This window comes from Oppia nitens, unplaced genomic scaffold (assembly GCF_028296485.1).
Source record: "Oppia nitens isolate AA-2021 unplaced genomic scaffold, nextdenovo-longstitch-racon4-pilon3 scaffold7_pilon_pilon_pilon, whole genome shotgun sequence".
In the NCBI taxonomy this organism is placed as follows: domain Eukaryota; kingdom Metazoa; phylum Arthropoda; class Arachnida; order Sarcoptiformes; family Oppiidae; genus Oppia; species Oppia nitens.
This window is the reverse complement of record NW_026533251.1, coordinates 2,507,552-2,530,633: the sequence shown is the minus strand read 5'-3', so window position 1 is coordinate 2,530,633 and position 23,082 is coordinate 2,507,552. Positions and strand designations below refer to the sequence as shown.

General features: G+C 30.2%; 8 protein-coding genes across 8 annotated transcripts; 5 read left to right on the top strand and 3 right to left on the bottom strand.

The window, feature by feature from the left end:
• The first annotated feature begins 67 nt into the window (after nt 1-67).
• On the top strand, nt 68-1,449 carry LOC128963810 (caspase-3-like). Its single transcript, XM_054310341.1, has 4 exons — nt 68-176; nt 277-928; nt 1,001-1,126; nt 1,180-1,449. The coding sequence occupies exons 1-4, from the start codon at nt 78-80 to the stop codon at nt 1,425-1,427; spliced, it is 1,125 nt and encodes a 374-aa protein (XP_054166316.1). The 5' UTR covers nt 68-77; the 3' UTR covers nt 1,428-1,449.
• A 5,794-nt stretch (nt 1,450-7,243) lies between these two features.
• LOC128963417 (heterogeneous nuclear ribonucleoprotein R-like) lies at nt 7,244-9,825 on the top strand. Its single transcript, XM_054309922.1, has 6 exons — nt 7,244-7,605; nt 7,665-7,930; nt 8,017-8,152; nt 8,226-8,727; nt 8,798-8,967; nt 9,046-9,825. Exons 1-6 carry the CDS (start codon nt 7,353-7,355, stop codon nt 9,312-9,314), a joined length of 1,596 nt encoding a protein of 531 aa, XP_054165897.1. The 5' UTR covers nt 7,244-7,352; the 3' UTR covers nt 9,315-9,825.
• A 287-nt stretch (nt 9,826-10,112) lies between these two features.
• Nucleotides 10,113-10,949, top strand: LOC128963593 (DNA-binding protein RFX6-like). The gene is made up of 4 exons (XM_054310106.1): nt 10,113-10,317; nt 10,387-10,455; nt 10,567-10,749; nt 10,842-10,949. Exons 1-4 carry the CDS (start codon nt 10,135-10,137, stop codon nt 10,947-10,949), a joined length of 543 nt encoding a protein of 180 aa, XP_054166081.1. The 5' UTR covers nt 10,113-10,134.
• On the top strand, nt 10,812-11,774 carry LOC128963592 (DNA-binding protein RFX6-like). Its single transcript, XM_054310105.1, has 4 exons — nt 10,812-10,925; nt 10,988-11,287; nt 11,363-11,642; nt 11,713-11,774. The coding sequence occupies exons 2-4, from the start codon at nt 10,988-10,990 to the stop codon at nt 11,772-11,774; spliced, it is 642 nt and encodes a 213-aa protein (XP_054166080.1). The 5' UTR covers nt 10,812-10,925.
• A 166-nt stretch (nt 11,775-11,940) lies between these two features.
• LOC128963039 (importin-9-like) lies at nt 11,941-15,392 on the bottom strand. Its single transcript, XM_054309493.1, has 3 exons — nt 15,162-15,392; nt 12,940-15,089; nt 11,941-12,866 (listed from the first exon to the last, which is right to left on the bottom strand). Exons 1-3 carry the CDS (start codon nt 15,286-15,288, stop codon nt 11,979-11,981), a joined length of 3,165 nt encoding a protein of 1,054 aa, XP_054165468.1. The 5' UTR covers nt 15,289-15,392; the 3' UTR covers nt 11,941-11,978.
• Nucleotides 15,393-15,852: 460 nt separating this feature from the next.
• LOC128963064 (RAD50-interacting protein 1-like) lies at nt 15,853-18,594 on the bottom strand. Its single transcript, XM_054309525.1, has 3 exons — nt 18,460-18,594; nt 17,334-18,361; nt 15,853-17,272 (listed from the first exon to the last, which is right to left on the bottom strand). The coding sequence occupies exons 2-3, from the start codon at nt 18,129-18,131 to the stop codon at nt 15,953-15,955; spliced, it is 2,118 nt and encodes a 705-aa protein (XP_054165500.1). The 5' UTR covers nt 18,132-18,361; nt 18,460-18,594; the 3' UTR covers nt 15,853-15,952.
• Nucleotides 18,595-19,197: 603 nt separating this feature from the next.
• Nucleotides 19,198-20,256, top strand: LOC128963066 (solute carrier family 25 member 16-like). The gene is made up of 2 exons (XM_054309527.1): nt 19,198-19,418; nt 19,489-20,256. The coding sequence occupies exons 1-2, from the start codon at nt 19,208-19,210 to the stop codon at nt 20,235-20,237; spliced, it is 960 nt and encodes a 319-aa protein (XP_054165502.1). The 5' UTR covers nt 19,198-19,207; the 3' UTR covers nt 20,238-20,256.
• Nucleotides 20,257-20,785: 529 nt separating this feature from the next.
• LOC128963591 (uncharacterized) lies at nt 20,786-22,611 on the bottom strand. The gene is made up of 3 exons (XM_054310103.1): nt 22,527-22,611; nt 21,886-22,465; nt 20,786-21,791 (listed from the first exon to the last, which is right to left on the bottom strand). Exons 1-3 carry the CDS (start codon nt 22,537-22,539, stop codon nt 20,786-20,788), a joined length of 1,599 nt encoding a protein of 532 aa, XP_054166078.1. The 5' UTR covers nt 22,540-22,611.
• Between the last annotated feature and the right edge of the window lie 471 nt (nt 22,612-23,082).

Here is a 23,082-nt window from a genome sequence, read left to right as displayed (position 1 = left end):
AAATATTAATTATATATTTATTAGTAGTATATTATTTATAGTGTATTAATAACTATAAATTATTAACAATTGAAACAATGGCTGAATTTAATTCATTTGGCAAAGATTTGGATGAATTCAAACAACTATTGATTTCGAATAAATTTATTAAAGACAAAGAATTATCTGATTTAATGGTATTTTTTAATATAGTTTATAATTTAAATATATAAATATATATATGTTTTTAATTTAACTATTAATTATTGATTAATCATTTTAATTAATTTTAATAAGAGTAATGTAAATGACGAGGAAAGTCAATTGACAGCATTATTAACACACATTAAAAGTCGTGACAAACAAGAGATCAACTTATTTATTGAAACAATTGGCGATTCATATCTCACTGAAGACGAGTGTGACAGTAGTTTAATGACATTGAAGTACAAACTAAGCGAAAGTTTCAAACACTTCTTTTGTCCGCCAAAACTATCATCTGAGGAGTTGATACTTATAAACTCCCAAAAAGTGAAAAGCAATAAATATGGTGACGTTTACCCAATGACTGCCCGTCCCCGAGGTTTCTGTATAATGATTGATAACCAACAATTCAAAACAAACAATCTTTCGGATAGAAAGGGATCTGAAGTCGACTCACAAACTCTATCATTAGTGTTCTCTCAGTTAGGATTTGATGTCAAACATTATATTAATAAAACTACAAATCAAATGCAAAGAATACTGCAATCATATTCACAAAACCCTGAGCTCTCAAAACATGACGCTCTGGTAGTTATTATTCTGTCGCATGGAATCAAAGATGAAATCTTTGGCATCTGTGGATCAACTGTCAAAGTGGACACAATTCTTGAATATTACAATAATATTAACTGTTCTTTGCTTAGAAATAAACCGAAAATGTTTTTCCTCAGTGCCTGTAGGGGTGGTATGAATTTATAATATTATAATTTTTTTTAAAGCGTAAAAATTAAAAATTATTATAATTTATAAATAATAGAAGAAGACAAACAACCAAAAATAGATACCGGTATTAGTTGTTTATCGGGCGCACCATTAATGATGCTTAGGATGTCACATATGCCTACATGGAGTGACATATTTGTCTATTATTCAACAATTAATGGTAAAATAATTTAATTTCTATAAAAATATAATAATTGTTATTCAAATTTGTAGGATATGTATCGTTACGCAATACATCTTCAGGTTCATGGTTTGGCCATGAATTAGCTAAATGTTTGGTAGAGTTTGCACACCGGGAACACCTCCACGACTTGATGACCACAAAAGTGGCTCAAAGATTGCACGAAAGGTTTAGTGTAATGAATGGTAAAATAGTGAAGCAATCTATTGAAACTCAAACTAAAGGGTTTGTTAAAAAACTTTATTTTAATCCCGGTCTCTATGAAACTGATGGGCAATAGTTTAATCCCTTAAGTTTATTATTACCGGTAATTATTTATTTATTTATCTAACAAAACACAAAATTCTTAATAATAAAAGTATGTTTAAATTACAATAAATTTCCATTTAATTATATTTTCTAATTTATATTTATACCAATACTTTATATTGATCTCATTATGTAAATTATTGAATAACATATTAATAAATTAATTAATACCGACAATAATAAAATTTTGTAATAATATACAATATATTTTTTAAATAAAGAAATTAATAAATTACCAGTAAATACAATATGATTTAATATTTTTGAAATGTATATAAAAGTTTATTAATCAAAATACAGTTTATAATAGATATTTTTTGACTATTATACGGTATAAAATACTGTATATAAAATATAAATTATATATATCAGGGTTAAGCAAGGATGAGTAGGGTAAGGCCAAATGACTCCCCTTAGATCGAGATTTTACCCCTGATTTTTTTGACCAAATTGAAAAAATCGTTGCCTAAAAACTAGTAGAAATGACCCCTCCTAAAATTTAGAATTTTTTCAAGTTTATAAAAATTGTAATTTTAATTGATAATATTTTGTTATGTTTTTATAACTTATATGAATGTAATTATTGATTAAAAATAAGTAAAATAGTTAAACTCACGTTCTAAGCTCATTAATCTAAATTTAATATTATTTTAATTAAAATATTCAACAAAAAAATTAAAAATTAACTATTTGTTGAAAATTCGGTAATCTATACTACTATATAATTTGGAAATGTTTGTGCCATTTTCTGTCACGCAAACAATTACTTTTGATGTGTCGCGCGATTATTAATAATTTTAATTTATTAAATAAAAAAAATTAAATAAAATATACTTTTTATAATACACTGTATATTATATAGCGCGTGAAAGCATTTTTTAGTAAAGAGATAGATTGAGAGAGAGAGAGAGAGAGAGGGTATTGTTGCACGTGTTAACTATTGATACACATTTTATTACGTGGAGATCTAACAATTTATATTACAATTTAAATAGAATTTTACGATAAATAAAGTTAGTAAAACAATATATACTGTATATGATAGTTATTTTTTAAATTTTTTTATTTTTAAATTTTAAATACTGTATTATTTAATTATTTAATTTTTATTTCAAATTTGTTTTTATTAATTAAAAATTATTTTAAGAAATAGTTTAATTTATTGGGAATATTTACCTATTTTCCTGCGAATTTACATTGGAATATTTGGGAAATTATAGAATTTTCTCATGACACCTCCTTTATTTTTGAAAAAATTGCCGTTTAAAAATGCAATAAAAGTCTACACCCACCCTAAGATTTTTCTAAATTTTTGTCATTTGAGCCCCTCTAGAGCCCCCTAAAATCCAAAACGTTGCTATATATCTTTCAATCATTAGTATCGCTGAATTAATTAAATAGATATTTATTATAAATAACAAAAATCTGTATTAAGTAAACTATTGATATATTTGAGCTATTATTGACTATTATTAAAATATAGTTTGAAATAATGAATACAATGAAAATGTCAAAAATAAAATAATAATATTTATAATAAACAAAATGTTTGTTAAAATAGTAATTTTAGCAAATATTAAGCAATGGAATAACTATAGCAACACAATTGAAATGTTTTCAAACAGATTTATAATAATGTTAGAAATAATTAATAGAAAAAAAGTTATTATTAGAGTAATAATACTTTAATACTTCAATTCCTTGTTATATTGAATAACATAAAGCATTGATTTATGAGTTTTCTATGTATTACACCAATAGTTACATAAATTGCTTGAATTGTCTTATAAAACACCTCTTATTTGCGTGCAATGCATTGACTGACACTATCAAGTGATGACAGTTTAGTATCAGTGTTTATAATCACAAATATAGAGAATATTCTGTTATATTTTATTGAATAAACAGTACTTTATATATGATAATGTATTGATTGTATTTTATTTTATGGGTTCAATGGGTATAAGTCCATTATTCACACACCTTAACATAAGTGCCTGGGCATTTTGGTAAGTTTATTAAACAAAATTCCAATAGTTACTACTAAATTAGTAAAATTAAATTAGTAAATTGTGTATTTCTACATTTTCTAATTTTTATTAGGATTGTTATGTTTGTAATGGTGATTACAATTTTTGCATTTATAAGGATTATATATTTAATATGTTTGAAAAAGTTTAAAAGACAAACAATAAATACAATAGATTTAAATGATGGAAATTTAAATAATTGTGACTCAACTCAAGCTATCTATACTTCAGTGATAGCACCGCATTATTTCTATAGCGAGGGTATGTGTTATTTAAATTTATAAATTTGACTAAATATGTGGTTAATTTTAAATTACTTTAATAATTAGTTTACAATATTTTATATATAGTATAATTAAAGTACAATGATTTTTAAAAACTACAAAAATAATATTCTCTTATAAATTTTGAATTACAATCTTTTCATAATATCTTTCAATAATTAAATATTATATAATAAATAACTATATATTATAAGATACATAATGTACAGTATTAAATGTAAACCAAATAAATATATGTAAAATATTTTATGTTTTTCAACAATTATTTTTTGACAAAATTATTAAATTTAGTCAATTCATTGAAAAACTTACTGTAATTGTGAATTGTATTACAATTATTGTTAAACAATTATTGATAGTTTATAAGTAGTAGTAGTTTCAAGGCATCAAATGTATTATCACTTATATATGACTCTAAACTTAGATTCAAAGAGTTGGCCTATAAATACCTATAGATCGATATATATTTGATGGGTAATAATTTATTACTAATAAATGCATAGAAAGTGAGATATTTGCTAAAATAGGCAAAAGTATATCAATCTATAAATAAAATTATTACTTATTTCAAGTGAAATATTACTAAATTTAAAATAATTCCAAGAATAAGCTATTTATATCTTAATATGTATATAAATTGCAATATATTAATAATAAAATTTTTCTAAATTATCAATTATTAGGCGAGAATATAAACGAATCAGTAAATGCAATAAATGGTGAATCAGCTAAAAGTGTTAAATACATTGAAAAGCTATTAAATCATTCATATGAAGACACTATCGATGGTGTGGACAAAGTAAGTGAGTCGTGTGAATATAAAACTATTGCTATCAGACCACTGACACCGGCCTATAAACCACACGAAGAAGTGCCTAAAGAAGATCCGTTGGGATTCTTATCGGTTCCGCCGGGATTTGTCAGTCCTTTGGCCAACAATAATATCATTACTATAAGCACTGGTAATTTAATGCATACTATTAACGATAGTAATGATTATTATAGGATTGATAGGATTACACATTCAGCATAATATTTATCATACACTGCTAAATATATCTAATAATTTATTAATAATAAACAATATATAATTTGTAAAATTATAAAAATTTGTAGTAAATATATTTTATATAAGAGACAAAAATTTTAATTAAAAGTTATATAAAGTTTGTAACAGTTGTACAGTTATTTAGTTTTAGTTCAAATAAAATAATCAAGACAATTTTAAAAATATTTTGCTATTTAATTTTACTAAAATAAGTTATACATTAAAACTAAATTTTATATTACTTATATTTCATTATATCTATACTACTATATAATTTGGAAATGTTTGTGTGACGCAAACAATTAAATTTAATGTGTCGCGCGATTATTAATAATTTTAATTTATTAAATAAAAAATTAATAAATAAAATATACTTTTTATAATAAACTGTAAGCGCGTAAGTATTGTTGCACGTGTTAACTATTTCTTATGCATGTTGCTCATGCTACATGTACGTGGAGATCTAACTAGTAATTATATAAATTAAAATTTTAAAAAAGTTTTATAATTAAAAATATGACTATTTTATTTAAATATACTCTTATAAGTTAAAACAATTTAAATGATATGATAAATTAAAAAATAATAATAAATATTCACTAAAATTAACTAAAAATATTCAAATCGGTTGACATTGAGATAAAGATCACCCAAACTTGACATAAATTGATATCTATTTATAAATTTTATTATAAAATTTATTCTAAATTAACAAAAATTCGGAGCAGATCTATCTTGTAAGCTCCGTTTTTTGTATTATTTACACGCGCTATTGTTTCAATGGATTTAATTGTAGTTCACACGCTATTTACACGTATTTTTAATAATTAATAAAATAAAAGTAAATATGTTTAAGCAAAAATAATATCATAATACATTTAACTAACCTAACCTATTTATAATGGTATTACAAAAATGATAACTTAACCTAATCTATTGTATTAGTGTTCGCTCCGTTACCTAACCTGGTGTTCGCTCCGCAACCTTATCCTAATTATAATGGTATTATACAAATGTATTATATAACTGTATCACGTATTGCACGTGAAATATTTAATTATATCTATTGAAACAATAGCGCGTGTAAATAATACAAAAAACGGAGCTGACAACATAGATTTTAGCCAAAAATTCTTTTGACTTAATATTATTATTATAGTATTGAAAATTAATCAAAAAATATAATAAACAAACAATTACTTAATTTGTAATATTTACAGTTTAAACAAATTAGTTTCTATTGGTAAAGTTGAGCATGGTTGTGTGAAAAATATACCATGGCTATATTAATTAAATTATATAATTTATATTTAGTAATCAATATATATGCTTAAACTCTATTGGCCTATAATTGTCAATACATTTATCTTTTAAATTAGTATTTTTGCCGATTTTTTGGCTATGACTACAAGGGCTTACATAAAAAGCTTAAATTAAAACACAAAAATACAGTACATATGACCACAACATATGGTTTGTATTGTAAATCAATTGATGACAACTTAATGTCGATTCCACAGAATATTCTGTTTGAGACATAAGTGCAGTCAATATATACTTAAAGTATAGAATAAACTAACAAATTGTGTGAAATGTGTCACAACTGAGACCTAAATATTTGAAATACTATTCAATGAAAAGTTGACCCAAAAGTTGTCAAAACATATCTATAAATAACTCTTTTAAGACATGACTTGAACTTCACTTTATTGTCTTAAAAGCTATTTTTATATCAACTAAAGTGGTATTTATGTCCAAATATAAGCATCTGATTGGGTATTGACTATCATTTGATCCAATCAATGGTCAGTAATGTCATCAATAATGCCAACACATTAATGTACTGTAAGACACACTCAGTCACTCACTTTAGTATGTTTTCACTGCATAGCCATAACATTAGATACTTTACACTAATTTTTAAAAATATATAACATGTTATATATCATTGAATGATTTTAATACTAATTTTAATACTAATTTTAATATTACATATCTTTAAAAATGCTATCAATTATTAAAAACTAAATTATATTATCAATAATATAATGTTAGAAATATGTATTGGAATTGATATAAATTAAAGTTGAAAATTATAATAAATAAATAATAATAATAATAGTTATAACTTATAAGTTATAATGATTTATATATTGAGTATGTATTGTATGTTTGATTGTGAGTCTGTTTGGCGCCAACTATGTTGTGATCGAAGTGTTGTTAAATGTATGCAAAATGTATGTCAAATGTATGTCAACACTGTTTGACTGAACAACGCGTGTATTGCAGTCAAGTGAGTGTCGAATACATGTAAGCATTAAAAGCAATCAATTGTTTGAAACGTCATTCAAAAAGTATAGGAAAGACGTGACAAGTGTTTTGAAATGTTAGGCTCGAGTCAGACATAACTCAAGGCTTGTATAACAACAGTGTTAGGACTTTATTGTTAGTCATGCGCTCTAAGTTAAGACAGGTATGAAAGGCCTGCGAGTGTTCAGCCATTTGTGAAAACGTTTGATAAAATTGTTGTGAAAATGGACGGAGACTGCGATCGGACTAATACACCGATGATGACCAACAACACCACCACAACCAACACCAATACCGACACCACTAACACAACCACCACAACCAACACAACCAACAACAACAACAAAACGATTGACACCAACAATGGCGAGACGTCGACAGCCACGGCCAACGCTTCTTCACCCGTACTGACAACACCAGACAAATCACATACCGGTCCCGATGAGACCAAGATTAAGGCGATACTTGAGCGCACAGGTAGTACACGGACCCATAGATTTGATCTTACAATTGACGTCTGTTTTGATTTTTCATAGGTTATACTTTAGACGTAACTACTGGTCAACGTAAATACGGCGGACCGCCTCCCGACTGGACAGACCCACCGCCACCACCGGGTTGTGAAATATTTGTGGGCAAACTTCCTAAAGAGATATATGAAGATGAATTGATTCCACTTTTTGATAAAGTTGGCAAAATATGGGACTTGAGATTAATGATGGATCCGATTAATGGTCAGTCCCGCGGATACGCTTTTGTCACATATTGTAGTAAAGATGACGCACAAAGTGCTGTCCAACAAGTGAGAGATATAACTAATGGATTGTTAAATATGTGATAATAATGTGATTTTGTTTTTATTTGCTGTGATGTGTGGCCACCAAACAGTATGATGGATACGAAATAAGAAAAAGTAAAGCCTTAAAAGTGAACGTTTCGGTGCCAAACCTGAGGCTATTTGTAGGAAATATACCAAAAAGTAAATCTAAAGAAGAAATTTTTCAAGAATTTACAAAACTCGCCGGTAATGACATTTGTTTACAGTAATTGTCAGATGTATTGTATTTAACTAACTGTGTATTTGTTTGTGTTTATAGGAGGCCTTACCGAAGTAATAGTATACAGTTCTCCAGATGACCGGAAAAAGAATAGAGGTTTTTGTTTTTTAGAATATGAAAGCCACAAATCGGCCTCTTTGGCCAAACGTAAGTTAAGTACCGCTCGAACCAAAGTCTGGGGATGTGATATACTGGTTGATTGGGCCGATCCTCAAGAGGAACCCGATGAAGAAACGATGTCCAAAGTTAAAGTGCTTTACGTCCGTAATTTAACCAGTGATGTCACTGAAGAACAATTGAAACAATTGTTTGAAGAATATGGTACTATTGAAAGGGTAAAAAAAATCAAAGACTATGCTTTCGTTCATTTCGAGGACCGAAATCAGGCTCTCAAAGCAATGAATAATCTTAATGGCAAAGATTTCGGTGGCGCTAACATCGAGGTCTCACTCGCGAAGCCGCCCTCTGATCGCAAAAAGAAAGAAGAGGTACTCAGGAATAGGGAACGACGTGTTATGTTAATGATGCAACAGAGGGCTATGTATTATATATTATAGTTTATATTTACATCAATCATAGCTATAATGGCCTATCATTTATTATTATATTAGGATCGTTGGTGCTCCCCCTCGTGGCCCACCACCACTGCCATTACAACCACCTCCACCTCCTCCTCCACCACTCATTCCTCAAACACGAAATACGAGAGGCAATCGCGCACAGCCTATGGCATCACTACCATCTCCATCAGCCTATCGACAATTAGGAACCAGAAATTATGGTTAGTTTAATATTTTTAAAAAATAATCAAAATGAAAGCAAAACTGAAAGAAATGATAATATTGTTATCATTGTTTAGGTGCAACTCAGGGGTGGAATTCATGGTACAACTGGTATGACCCGAATAGCTGGTGGTTTAGTTCAGCAGCGCGAACGGGTGCACAGTTTGGAGTCACACCAGCACAACAAATGGGCCAGAATTGGGGTCAATACAGCAATGGGTCAGTGCCTACACAGGCCATCACGTCTTATGGACGACGACTATGGCAGCCAACCAACACCGGGAGCAACAAAAGCAAGTGGAGGCAAAAGCCGACCAACGGCTCCAAGAAAAGCGTCAAAACGTAAACATTCCGTATACGAGCACTTAATTTCCTATATAATATGAAAATTGAAACAAATTGACCAATTGGTCGATGGGAATAAATATCACATTTATTCCCACCCAGTGGGATATAATGTGATCCTGTGGGGTGGGGTGGGCAACACTGGGGGAGTATTTGTGAATGAGTGACGATCAGATGCGTCCAAAAACATTAATGGCAATGATTTGGTAAATCCGTAACCAATTTCTTTGTTGTGGTAAAGAATTGTACATTTATTCCTGGGTTATCACAAATTTTCTCTTAGGAACCAAAAGTGCTCGTATACGGTGAGTCTATGTATAGAGAAAACGATCGATAATATTAATTTTAATATTAATTATTAAAATATGAATTTTATACAACCGGACCTAAACTTTATATACCGGTAATTGTTTAGAGAATGTTTGAAATGGTTGTAAATTTTAAATCTTATTTGATTTTTGTAAACCACAAAGATTTGTTGAATTAATAATATTTTGAAATAAGTTAATTATCAAAACAAACAAACAATTTGCTTGAATTTAATGTCAACTTAAATAATCTCTTATCATAGGATTTATACTATCAAATGAGCTTTACATGTGTCAGACCAGTGATAACAATAAGCTTTATTTGTTTTATTTAAACAAATTTATCCGTAAGTATTAATTAGTATCGAATAAGTCGCCAACAATTCATTGAATTGATCTCTATATATGTCTTCAACATTATTATCACTGATCTGATACACTTTGTGAGTCAATTTCATAAAACTAGTCATTGTCTAAATAGTTGTGTTACTCGTTATATCGATTGATCAAATAATGGACAATATTTCAGTTACCAATGGAGCCAATGAACAAACAGCTGCCACTCTTCAATGGCTTCAACTATACTTTTACGGTCGATCCAGTGTTTCAATATCCCGGTGCTCTATGTATTCAATGTACGGTGCATTTTGTCAACAAAATAACTATCGACCCGTTTGTAAGGCAACTTTCGGCAAAGTATAAGTTGATATACATTTAGTATCACTTTTAGTGATTCATTCAAAGTTAAGTTTTCTGTATTTTTAGTTAATTCGTATTCAATTTCCATTTGTCACATCTAAACGTTTGGGTGCCAGAGGACAGTCTAAATATCATGTAATTATAAAATGTATTTAAATTGTATACAATTTGATACATTATAAGTTATTGAAGTTTTGACAATTTAGATATTGATATTATATTAAATAAGATTATAATTTTGATTAGTATTATGGTATAGCACTCAAAGATGACTATCATATGAAAAGTCCTGATGATTGTCATAATGATAAACCTCTTTCAAGATTCTCGCGAAACGCGCGACTTCTTAACCCTAATGACTATCACGCGATACTACACTCATTGGTCTCAGTCGGAGACATTCATCACATACCTCTCTATCCTCTTAATGTAAAAAATACAACAAAAATTGAAATATTTAATTAATGAAATTCACTTTAATAACTACCGGTATTTATATATTAAAACTTTACATATATTAGGACGAAAAACAGGTTTTTATAAACATATATAAAATTCATTGTCAATGTATTCTGGATTCCGCTTTAGGACATAATTACTCTCAGGTTAGCAAACAATTTAGTCAATAAATTGCTTGAATAACAAAAATTTGTGTATAACTTGACAGATGAGACATTATATAATCCATTTTTGGCAACAGTTGCCAAATCACGTGCAAATTGATTTGGATTCGCTTAAAGCACTTGATCTCAATCTTTACTCAACACTCGAAGATATTTATCTTAGACTCGACGCAAGTCTGGATCAATTGAGGCACTTGTATGCCATCGCATCACTAAATCCTTTATGGCTTAAGAAAGCACTGGAAAACTATAACAATGAATCCGTTTGTCGACTAAAGTTAGAGCAATCATTCAAATGGAAATATAGAGTCAAATCTATGTTTCAATTCATTCATTTGGCAAAAGTATGATATTTTTCATAAAGTGATAAATTATACATATATTTAATTGTAACAAACATTTCATAACTACTTATATAGGCTTTAGATTTAGCACAACTCCATAGTTCAGTAGATTTATTACGACAACTTGATTACCGGGACTTAATGCTAGTTAATACCAATACACAGCAATTGTTTATCTTATTATTGGATAGTATATGCAGAAAGAGTGCCACAATCGACAACTTAATTGAATCAATTGATGATATGATAAGACAAAGTTTTGGACAAATATTTATCAAAGATTTAGCCATTCAAATGTCTCAAATCCATTGCCACGCAATCAAACATTTAACTCAAATGCATTCACAAAAATTTGGTATTTTTAAAATTTTCTTTATATTATAATAACTTCAATAAAACTAATTCAATGATTTTATATTCTTAAGCTTCATGTCATCTATTCATGATATTTCTCACAGATTATTTGCTTGAAATTTGTCAAAAGTGATAATTATATTTATAAATAATAATCACTAATTTAATACTGCTTTACATATAAATTCTTTATTAATTAATATAAAATTATTTATTATTGATTTGAAATTTTTGCAAACTTAAAAAATGCTTTACAAATTGATAATCGCATAAAGTTATGACTAACTCTTAAAAAGGGGAAAACAAATGACTTGAAAAAAAAATAAAAAAAATTGATTCAAATTTTATTTAAAATAATCTTTTCATTGTCAGTGAGATGTGCGGCAAAATCATTAAGAAATGGCAAACTCTTGAATTCACGCAAAACATTAGTCAAGTATTGTTCTAAATCAAGTTTACCGATCTCTTCATTGAGGATATCGTCTTCATTAATATCTCCCTCGCCTTCAGCCCAAACTTCATCAATAATTCCGATATCATTTGAATTTAGCTTTGAAGCAGAGATACCATTCTTTAAGGCATCACTACCGCTGAGATCATCATCTTCTTCATCGTCGTCATCACTGTCTGTTTGAATTTGTTTCTGTTCTTCGATATTCTTGAGTTCAGCAATTAAAAGTTTTAGAATTTTGACAGAACACGGAACAACTGACCACTGGACAGTTGTGTTAGCTGTCTTAGAGCGAGTCTTGACACCCGGTGATGTTGAGTCAGATAATATGGCATCACCGGGAACTGTCATGTAATTGAGGTTTAAATTTGAGTCTTGTGTTTGATGTAGTATTGAGTGCTGCAATAGTTTGCAAAGAGCTAGTATTGAAACTTTGTTTTCATAACTACCAAAAAACAGGTGCTGTCTATTCAACCAATTTATTAAAACAAATTCTAAAGCAGATTGACTACCGGTTGGCGCCGGCAATGAGGACAGAAACTCGAGAATTGCTGGCAAATCATAATATATTAAATGAGCGAAAACAAGAATCAGACTCTCGACTACAGAAAGTGCTTCAGCGATATGTAGTTTCACTAATACTGCGCGCAGTAAAAGATGTGAGTTCTCGCGTCCGATGTATTGATTCGCACGAGTTATTAAAACTGTCACCAATCGACCCACAAATGCAGAACACGACTCATTCTTTCGTGGATCCAATAGATGGTGACAGACCTACCAATTATATAACATTATAGTAAATGCAAATTTAATAACTGGTCTAATCTATACATTAGAATTACGGTACCTTTAAAACAAGTGATAATCCGTTTTGATTGTCTGACTCGACTTTAAAGGCAAACACCTGATCCACTGATTTAACAACAAATGCGCGGACACATTCGCCGCCGTTTTGAAGAGTTGGAGAGTCATCAGAATTTAAAATACAGGCTATAAGTGCTGGAAAAGCGCGATCTATCAGCGCTTCGGACAATGGTATTGGAGAGTTGCGGACAATTGTCAATAATATTTCAATGGATGTCGGCTGTAATGCCAATACCGTTTCATTTCCATGCGGTCCCTGAAGTATTGATACTAATGTTGGCACCAGTCGTTGTTGTAATGGCACAATACATTGCTCATTCTTGCACAGTTCAGCAAATACATCTTGAGCACAGGCTATCAACAGCTGATCAGATGAACACTTGAGAAACGTTGCAATGGCTAACGGCGCCACTTTATTCTCAATACTAGCGGTAAACTCTTTATCAATTGATATTAATATACAAACAGTTTCTAAAACAAGTGATAAAACTTCGGTACTATATCGGGTGCCAAAAGCCAACAATCCATCGAACATTAATCCTAAATAAGGCTTAATAAGTGACGTCTTATTTGTGGACTTTATGTGATCGCATACAACAAATGTGGCCTTTGCTGCTGAAATCCGGATTACAGGCGACTCAGCCATCAAACTGTTTGCAGTTGACTGAAGAAATGAATTCAAAGTCTCGATATTCATTATCTCTGCAAATCTTGAAGCAGTCCATAGAGAACGGCCGGACAAGAATGGTGAGACATCGTGAGGACTTCGAAAAACGGTTTCTAAAATAGCATTGAAACCATTGGCTAATCGGGAACCACTTTGAATTGTTTCTATAATAGTAGGAGCAATAGATCCCAGTGCTAATAGGCATGACTCTTGTATTTTCCACCAAACCCTAGAGTATGGCGTTTGCTGTTTAGACAATTCTGTTGATTCATTATAATGTCTGTTAATTGCAGTAACAAATGAAGCCTTGAATTCTTCCATCTTTTTAGACGACTCGTGGCCATCAAATTCTTGAGCAATCGATAGAATTAAATCCAATGCTGACGTACGAATAGAATAGGAATAAGAGTCATCGTCTTCATCTTCAATGAACTGATCCGGATTGTCGATCCATACAACTGCCTGTTCGTCAGTGATTTGCATATAAGTTATGACATAATATAAGAGTTCACTCATCACTGGTTTCACAAGTTTTCGAAATTTTGGACTTTCGATGACAACACCGACGAAATCAAATATTGCGAACACAAGACTTTCGAACCCAAGTACTTCACCGTCTGAATCAACTACTTCTGCATACTCTTCGTGTTCGCTCTCGTATTCAAAACTATTGACATTAATCACAGTCTTTACGTAGATATTTGCAGCAGTGGTCAGACTGTGCCAAACTGGCTCTAAGATCTGTGGCATCCATTTCTGCATTTCATTGCGACAATTCCTCAACAATATTGCCAAAGAATTTATGATATCTTTTTTGATTCCGACATCGATTTCAGGGCTGCCTTCGGGAACAACCAATGCTTTGACAAGTGCTTCAGTCATTTGTGGCAATATTGGTCCCAAATAAGTGGGAATTGCCTTTTTGTCTAAATCACCCATTTGTGCGATTGTCTCAGCGATAGTTGTAAATATCTGAACGGCTCGACCGCGAGTTCTTAGTGAGAACTGTTGTGAAGAAACAAATATTTCATACATCTTTGGCAATAATAACGGTGCGATCGACGGAATCTGAAAGTCGACGACTTCGTGACTCAATTCAACAAACACTTTCATCGCACTGTGAACTGCTATACTATCACCGGATGAAAGATAACTGATTAAAACTTCACCCAAATTAGGCCATTCCTCGGGCCAATCGTAGTGAGCTATTGTAGAGACTGCGTAAGCCAGCGATGACCGCAACTTCTTGTCGTCTGAAGTTTGGCTCAATTTGTTTGCCAGACATTTAAGTAAAATATTTCTTATTGTGGTCTTTATCTCATTGGACACAACCGGAGGAATGTGTTTATCACTGTTTGCCGTCCAATGGCTATCAATGTATTGTTTAAGAAGTACAGCAGATAATTGTCGTACGGAAAGACTAATAGCATCGCTGAGTGATATTTCAATCAAATGAAGTCCAAACTCTGGATCAGATCAGATCATTGGGGTTTGCATTAAACACTTGCAACAAATCAACATATCATGTCATGTCATACCATCGTTGGTCTCCAATAGTTTGAATTGTTGTTCAGCATTGATACGGATGTCCTTATCGGCCGACAGAATGGCCAACAGATTCTCGTAAAGCACTTCTTTGAGTGTTTGGTTAGACATATCACACATGGGTTTCGTTTTATTCAATCATTGATTTCAATATAATATTAGCACTAAATTTCATATCAATATTAATATAAGTTATAATATGTTTTGACGCTTAAAGTCAAGTCAATTGTGACAATAGGTGTCACACTATGTATTGAATTATAATATCTATAATATGAATGATATGAGTATTAATAGTGTGTATAAATGCCGGGAGTAGTGGCGCACTCCTGTAATTCCAGTGACTGGAAGGCATAAAACGGTGGATGTGTGGTGACTGGGGGTTCTCGTGGCTTGTCGTCTATGTTGATCGGGTGTCCGTCACTAAGCTCTGCGTCAATATGGGGGTGCGGGGGGAGCCCTGCCCTTCCAGGTTGACTAATGAGGAGCGGACTGGCCCAGGGCGGAAACGCAGCAGGCAAAAGTTCCCGCGTGGAGCAGTAGTGGGTTCGCACCCGTGAATAGACGCTTGACATTAGCCCAGTTGACTCATTCGGACCCGTTTTTTGTTATTTAATTTTTTGTTTTATTAACAATTATTTATTTAATGTCTATATATTTTAGTTATTTAATGATAGACTGACACGATTTGTATTAAAATTATATAAAGTTTTTTATAAAGCAATGTATTGACTAATATATATATATATATATTATTTCAAATTATATAAAATTAATAAGACTTTTATTTATCAAAAATTTTGTTTTGTATAATATTTAGTGCCATTTGTGTTGATATCATAGTAACGGACATCTCTTTTAAAGCCATTTTTGCTTCGTTTGTCTTATTTCTATCGCTAAGTATTTCTTTCAATAGAAGATATGTTCCCTTTTCAATGTTAACCAGTTTTACGGCATCGATAAGTGGCCCAAACTCGGCATTTGGTCGACTTAAGTAAAGTCGAAACAATGACAAAAATCCGACTGTTATGTCGTAATCGAGTTGTTTGGCACCGAAGTCATTGAATGAGTTCTCGAGAACCAAATCTTCGACTAAAATTCGACTCAATTGTTGTGCCATTTCTTGTGAAATCTTGTCAAACAAAGAGATTGATAAAGACTTTTGCAACGATACTAAGTTTGTTGATATAAAATGTAATAATTGAGAAGCACTGGAACTGAGACTGTTGTCAAACAATTTAAGACAAAACCATTTAATTGAGGCATAAGTTTGCAATCCAGTCTTTAATTGATCCAAAAATAAGTCTTTTATTTGTTGAATTGATTCATTCAAAACGTGTTGTAAGAGTCCTATAATTTGATCGAAGACTGTCTCATTTGGTGAATATATTTCTGATATCTGGACATAAAATGGTAATATTTTCCATTCGTTGAGTACAAAAATCAAGTAATTAATTGTATTAATGATTGCAAAGTATCGTTGACTTAATGGCCAAGACTTGTCACTGGTATGAAGCAATTGGATGAGTCGTAAACGAAAATCATCTAACATTTCGAGTTGTAATTTAATGAAAGCATATTTCAGTGACTCATTGGTAAAGAAAGAGCATCTATTGGTCACCGACTGAAGCATTAATACAAAATTGTCTCCACATTCACATATCTTCAGCTCATCATTGCCTTCAGGACCACAGATCTCATTCCAAGCAGATTTTGAGTCTAATATAAGTTCAACAAATTCTGTTGACTTTTTTCTTTCCAAAGACAAAATTCTTGTAAAGAATGGTTCAGAAGAGAAAACATTCATTAAATTACAATTAGGAAAGACTTGAATTATATTGGACTCAATTTCTAGTAATTCCCGATTAAATATAAGCACTTCATCGACAGTATGTGTAAATAGTTTGTCGTCGTAAACAAGTGAAGGCAAATCTGATTTTAATTTTGTTGTCACGCATTCAAGTAAACCAGAAATTAGTTGAAATTTCGCCGGAACTAAATCGGTCGCTGACTTCATGTCAAGTAATAGTGGATCAATTGTTTCGCACAAGAAGTTATTGTTTTGTCGAATCCATACCAGAGTTTGTGATAAATACCATTCGGGCTAAAAGTAGTATAAATTTTGTTGTTGAAAATTATTAGCGATAAATAAAAAATTGGTTTACCTTTTCAGGTCTATTGAGTTTGCTTTTGGTTTCCATAAAATGGTATTGAAATCGCTTCTTCAGAGGCGTTACCATTACATCAATAGGTAAAACAATTTCCGATTCAGTAGTTATTTGCGGTGATAATCGCTTACATTGAATGTCAAAAATTAGTAATGAATTGAAATATAAGAGAAAGGTATTGATTGCTTCAGATGACTGACTTTTTGATCGGTTCTGCAACTTATTTGTGTTAATTAGAGGCCAATCAATGGACTCAAATGTGTCGGCAAACCTTTGTCTTAATTTTGTCAAAATAATTGGTTTCCAATAGATTATAATATCGTATAAATAATTCTTCATTACATCATTTTTGTGGTTATCTTCAAAATCTTTGTATGAATCGACCATTTGATTGAATGATTGTGTAATTAAAGTCACTTTTGTCTCAAAATCTTTATTAGTCTTGCAGTTAATAACATTCATCTCAAGACTTTTGTGTATCTTTTTAATGGTAGACAATTCGGACAACAATTTATCTAATTTTATTAAACTTTCGTATTTATCAAGAAGTGGTGACACAGCGTCTAAAATAGATGTCATTTGAGACATCTTGTCATCAAACTCTTGGACAACACTCTTGAGCTCACAAGTGGTCTCTTTGATGGCATTGGCTTTAAGTTCATACTTTTTGATGGTATCGTTGATATCAGTGCCCAACTCTTGAGTACTCTTCTCATCCAAACTTAAGCTAACAATCAAATGATTTAATTTAGTGACCAATTGGTCGTATTGTTTGCTATTGACAGACATTTTCATAGTTTTTAATTATTGTAATCAAATGACAACAAGAGATACACGTGTCATAACATTATGTCAAACAACAAACGTTTGCAACAATTTAGTGATAACAACAACTTTGAGACCAATTAACAATCAATTGTTGTTAAATCAATCAGCTGTTGATGGCATCAGTTGTTTGTTTTGATGGCTTTAAAGTCATGACTGGAGATCGCGTGCGCTGTGAGTCAGTCCTCTCAACCGGTTGTCTGTTATTTCAAGACATTTATAAGTATTATGTGTTTAATACATAAACACTTAAGTGTGGAGTCAATCAATTGATACCACTTTTGACATAACACTTGACCTCAATTTGTAGGACCAGTTCATCGACGAAGTCATCACTTGATATTCAACATAACCAGTCATTGAATGCCAAATATACACCAAAAATACATTCATTATTATTAGCTATCATTTTGTGTATTAATTGTTAGACTTTTTGCCAAATTTTTCATATTATAAATATATAACTAAATGCTGTAATTAATGCTCAATTGATTGTCATTTTATTCAAATTATTTATTATTATATATTATAAAGTTTTAACAATTAAATATTTGTTTAATATTATTATTATAATAATAAGTGCCAACAAAATAGTGAACCAAATTATAGTCATTTCAATGGATTCATGATTTTTAGTGAATTCATTATAATCATTGAAATTTTTACTATTATTATATAATTTATATAAATGTAATGTTTATATGACCTTAAAGTTTATATTTATTAAAAAAAAAATTGTATATTTTTGAATCTATTATCTCATTTTTATATTACAATATAATTAAGTTTAAAAAGTGGTTTAAATTTAAAAAATAAAAATATTTATTTATTATATTACCGGTAATCACAAATTGATTATTTAAAAAGTTATAATTATCAAAGTTTTCATAACTCGTGCCATTATTAAGAGATTTAATGAAATTATTATTTTATTTATTAAAAAATTAGATCTAATTTTGGTCTAATTATATATTTTCTTACAATCAATAAATAATAATTAATAAATTATTTATAACACTAATAGTAAATTGAAGAGCATTTGAATAATGAGTTCATCAGATCTGAAGAATCCAGTATTTATGGCCAAATCATTTCTGGCCGGAGGTATTGCTGGTATGACCTCCAAAACAGCAGTGGCGCCGTTAGATCGCATTAAGATCCTATTGCAGGTCCATAACATTCATTATAAAGAGTACGGTGTCTTCACAGGACTCAGAGCTATCATCAGAAATGAAAAGTTTCTTAGTCTTTATAAAGGTTTGCACTTAATATATATATATTATTGTTAATAATTTATTTATACTTAAAGTAATTAATTTATAATTAGGAAATGGCGCTCAAATGGTCCGTATCTTTCCATACGCTGCCGTTCAATATATGTCATTTGAAATATATAAGAGAGGACTGTCAATATTGTTCAGGGAAGCCGAGTCCGGAAAAGTGAACCATTCCCTCAAGTTTTTTGCCGGTTCTATGGCTGGCGTTACCTCAGCTATGATGACCTATCCATTGGATTTAGTGAGAGCCCGATTGGCTTTTCATGTGAGTCACGCTGGTGTGGATGGCATTAAGATTCCCACATCTATAGTGGGAACACTTGTTTATGTATTTCAAAATGAGGGCAGAATTGTCGGCCTTTATAGAGGAATTACACCAACAGTGTTAGCAATGATACCATACGGTGGTTGCAATTTCTATATGTTTGAGAGACTTAAACATTTGGCCGTTGAATATATGCCTACAATATGTGGCTATGAAAAGGACGGCAAAACCATATTAAACATTCCCAGCAAACTATTGTGCGGTGGAATAGCCGGTGCTATTGGACAGACCATTGTTTATCCTTTAGATGTTGCCCGCAGAAGAATGCAACTTTCAATGACAAGCAATGAGACAAAAAAATTTTCCGAAGGTTTTCTCAAGACATTGAATATCACTTATAAAGACTATGGCGTCGCCAGAGGTCTATATCGAGGAATGAGTATTAACTATATCCGAGCCGTACCTATGGTTGCCGTCTCTTTTAGCACTTATGAAGTTTGCAAACAACTATTGGGTTTAGAAACTGGTATCTGAGCTGAAATACTCATAATTACTTACAGTATTATTATTATAATATTAATATTGAAAATATATTTTTTAATTTCTTTATAAATGTCTTTATAGTACTATATATATACTGTATTACATTTTACAGTATAATTGTATTTAAATTAAAATTTATTCATAAACACTGCACAAACCATTTATTGTAATTTTTCTGTTAAATGTTTTGTAAAGTTTTTTGGTTTTATATTTTAAAAGTTTATTTATCCAATTGTTCAATTAGATTTGTTATATAATATTTATATAGTATATTTAACTATACAAAATATAAATATTTTATTAGATAATTAAAGAAAATTAAATAATTACTGTAGACTAAAAATTATTAAAAATATATTTATAATGGAATATTTGGAAATAAAATATATTTTATTTTAATTATAGATTAAAATATTTTGAAACTGACAAATAGTTTTTAATTGTAAATATATGGAATTATATTGATAATTGTTATCAAAATATTTAGAAATTATTGAAAAAAATGAAAATTATTTTTTTTAATATACCGGTAATTAAAATTAAATTATATTTGAAGTCAAAGTATATTTGCGATTACAGATTGTTTTTGAATGAATGGGTCTATTAGTTATTGTTTCAGATTTATCACAATCTGCAACACAATTACCAAAATGTTGACTCTTTTTAGAGAATAGTAGACTGCCGTCAATACACTCAAGAATTGCGGCACTATTTTCAATACCGCCTCTGATTTGGAGTTTCCAATGAGGGGGTGCGTCGACCAACCATTTCATATTGCAATCACAAATGAGAGGACAGGGACCTAAATGAACAATATTTCGAGTATTACACGCCAAGAATGGCGCAAATATATCTTCATCGAGATATTGAAATTTTTGTGAACATTGGCTTCGGTTAGAAAATAATAACAACTCAACCGGTCTTAAAATATGACTAAAAGCTTCCCTTTCGAGAGAATTACTGTTCATATTATTAGATCTCAAATCAATTATTAGTGGTTTAAGATTCATCTGTCTGAAGGCAAAAGCGTGTCTCTCAATCACTTCAATCTTATTAATAGATAAGTCAATGAAGTCGAGGTTTGTTAGCGAGTAAAAGGCATAACTTTCAATACGTTTTAATGTTTGTCCTCTTATTGTTATGGCTTTAAGTTTGGTCTGTCCCGGACCTGATGACACAACCGGTCGAAATGTATGTGCGCTTAAAGTGTCAAATCCAGCGTTAATGGCTATATGTCTGGCGTTTACCAGACTATTAACGGCAACAAATGTATCGCGAAATGCAGTAGTTTTTGAGTCGATATTAGTCGAGAAAACCAATGATTGCACAAAAAGACGAGTTTTCCCGAAAGCTTTTGGATGTATTGTTAGCTTATATTTATTACATTCATTACACGCTTGAAGATATATGTTTGAAAAAGTGATGCCAGAAAAGGCATCTTCAGGTATATCAGTATAATTAGTCCACAAGTGATTATCAAGAAATAAATTATCAAAATGTCGGCCACATATGGGTTCTTGAGTTGTAATCCTCTGAAATATTTGTCTAAATTTAACGTCAATTCAATAAATATTAAATATAATAGAAATTATATTCATTATAGCAATAAAATACTGTAGTATCAGTAATAATAACTTACTTAACAAAATAGGGTTTATTATTATCGCAATGTATTGAATATGAGTCTCTCATCGCCAGGAAATGTGATCCAATAGCTCGTCGATGAACTTTACAATAACAGGGATCTATTATATGTTGATCCGGACAATACATATTGTCGACAATATCTAAGTATTTCAAATTAATTAGTCGACTGAAAGCATCGTTTTCATTGGCAATCATATAATAATTCAAATCTGTATTCCAAGCGCTCACGTATTCAATGTGTAAATGAGTGCCAATAAAGGCATTGGGATCTATATATTGCAATTGAAAGGCGCCTACAAAATACATGTGACGGAAAGTTAGATTTTGAAATACAAATGCTGGCAACCATTTGATGGCAGTATTGCTCAGGTAGAAAATACCAAAGTGGCGCATATGATGGGCTAAACTGTCGCCTAACCGCTTAAATATTGATAATAAATCAATTGGTTGATGTCCTCCGCACATAATTACTGTCACATCCAGTTGTTCACAAGTACAGGGAGATAACAGCTCCGGGTCAGGACAGGCATCACATAAACCACAACAAAATATTAGAAACCAAAAGATTGTCACTATTTTAAAAATAAATTTATATTATATTATGTAATTTGTAGAAATTTTATGTGAACTTACTTTGAAATATCATTTTGTATAATATAGTACTTTATGTTACACTAAGTGGTTAAGTGTTGAAATGTGAAGTGTTTTTAATTATTTTTTTTGCAGTTAATTAATTATAAAATGAAATAATTTTGATTTTGATTTATTGGCATTGAATAACAATGTAAACGATTCAATTTATATTTAAATTAAATTTATTTCACATATTAGTTGTTTTGTGTTTTTTAAAAACTTCAAGGATTAGCATAAAAATCTTGTTTCATATCAACTCTTTTTTCAATTCATTAATTGTTTATTTGAGAACCCAATGACACGATTTAATCATAGTTTCAATTGTTTAAATATATTTCCAATTTATTTAATCTCAGTTTTAATACAATTATTTATAATACAATAAATTCTTTTTATTAATTTAAACTAAAGGCAACGTTTCATAGATATTATGTTTATTTATTTAAATATTAATATTGATATTTAAAATACATGATCTAATTTACATTTTGACAATTAAAATATTATAATTTAATAACTTCTTTGTAATACTTAATGTCATAATATTTGCATTTTT

Coding starts and splice junctions, on each gene's coding strand:
- LOC128963810 (XM_054310341.1), top strand. CDS start 78: ATGGCTGAATTTAATTCATTTGGCAAAGATTTGGATGAATTCAAACAA. Junction 929..1,000: donor CCTCAGTGCCTGTAGGGGTG/GTATGAATTTAT, acceptor TATAAATAATAG/AAGAAGACAAACAACCAAAA. Junction 1,127..1,179: donor CTATTATTCAACAATTAATG/GTAAAATAATTT, acceptor TCAAATTTGTAG/GATATGTATCGTTACGCAAT.
- LOC128963417 (XM_054309922.1), top strand. CDS start 7,353: ATGGACGGAGACTGCGATCGGACTAATACACCGATGATGACCAACAAC. Junction 7,606..7,664: donor GGCGATACTTGAGCGCACAG/GTAGTACACGGA, acceptor GATTTTTCATAG/GTTATACTTTAGACGTAACT. Junction 7,931..8,016: donor CACAAAGTGCTGTCCAACAA/GTGAGAGATATA, acceptor GCCACCAAACAG/TATGATGGATACGAAATAAG.
- LOC128963593 (XM_054310106.1), top strand. CDS start 10,135: ATGGACAATATTTCAGTTACCAATGGAGCCAATGAACAAACAGCTGCC. Junction 10,318..10,386: donor GTAAGGCAACTTTCGGCAAA/GTATAAGTTGAT, acceptor CTGTATTTTTAG/TTAATTCGTATTCAATTTCC. Junction 10,456..10,566: donor GAGGACAGTCTAAATATCAT/GTAATTATAAAA, acceptor AATTTTGATTAG/TATTATGGTATAGCACTCAA.
- LOC128963592 (XM_054310105.1), top strand. CDS start 10,988: ATGAGACATTATATAATCCATTTTTGGCAACAGTTGCCAAATCACGTG. Junction 11,288..11,362: donor AATTCATTCATTTGGCAAAA/GTATGATATTTT, acceptor CTACTTATATAG/GCTTTAGATTTAGCACAACT. Junction 11,643..11,712: donor AATGCATTCACAAAAATTTG/GTATTTTTAAAA, acceptor TATATTCTTAAG/CTTCATGTCATCTATTCATG.
- LOC128963039 (XM_054309493.1), bottom strand. CDS start 15,288: ATGTGTGATATGTCTAACCAAACACTCAAAGAAGTGCTTTACGAGAAT. Junction 15,090..15,161: donor ACTATTGGAGACCAACGATG/GTATGACATGAC, acceptor GATCTGATCCAG/AGTTTGGACTTCATTTGATT. Junction 12,867..12,939: donor GATTATCACTTGTTTTAAAG/GTACCGTAATTC, acceptor TATAATTGGTAG/GTCTGTCACCATCTATTGGA.
- LOC128963064 (XM_054309525.1), bottom strand. CDS start 18,131: ATGAAAATGTCTGTCAATAGCAAACAATACGACCAATTGGTCACTAAA. Junction 17,273..17,333: donor AACTCAATAGACCTGAAAAG/GTAAACCAATTT, acceptor TACTACTTTTAG/CCCGAATGGTATTTATCACA.
- LOC128963066 (XM_054309527.1), top strand. CDS start 19,208: ATGAGTTCATCAGATCTGAAGAATCCAGTATTTATGGCCAAATCATTT. Junction 19,419..19,488: donor GTTTCTTAGTCTTTATAAAG/GTTTGCACTTAA, acceptor ATTTATAATTAG/GAAATGGCGCTCAAATGGTC.
- LOC128963591 (XM_054310103.1), bottom strand. Junction 21,792..21,885: donor AATAAACCCTATTTTGTTAA/GTAAGTTATTAT, acceptor CGTTAAATTTAG/ACAAATATTTCAGAGGATTA.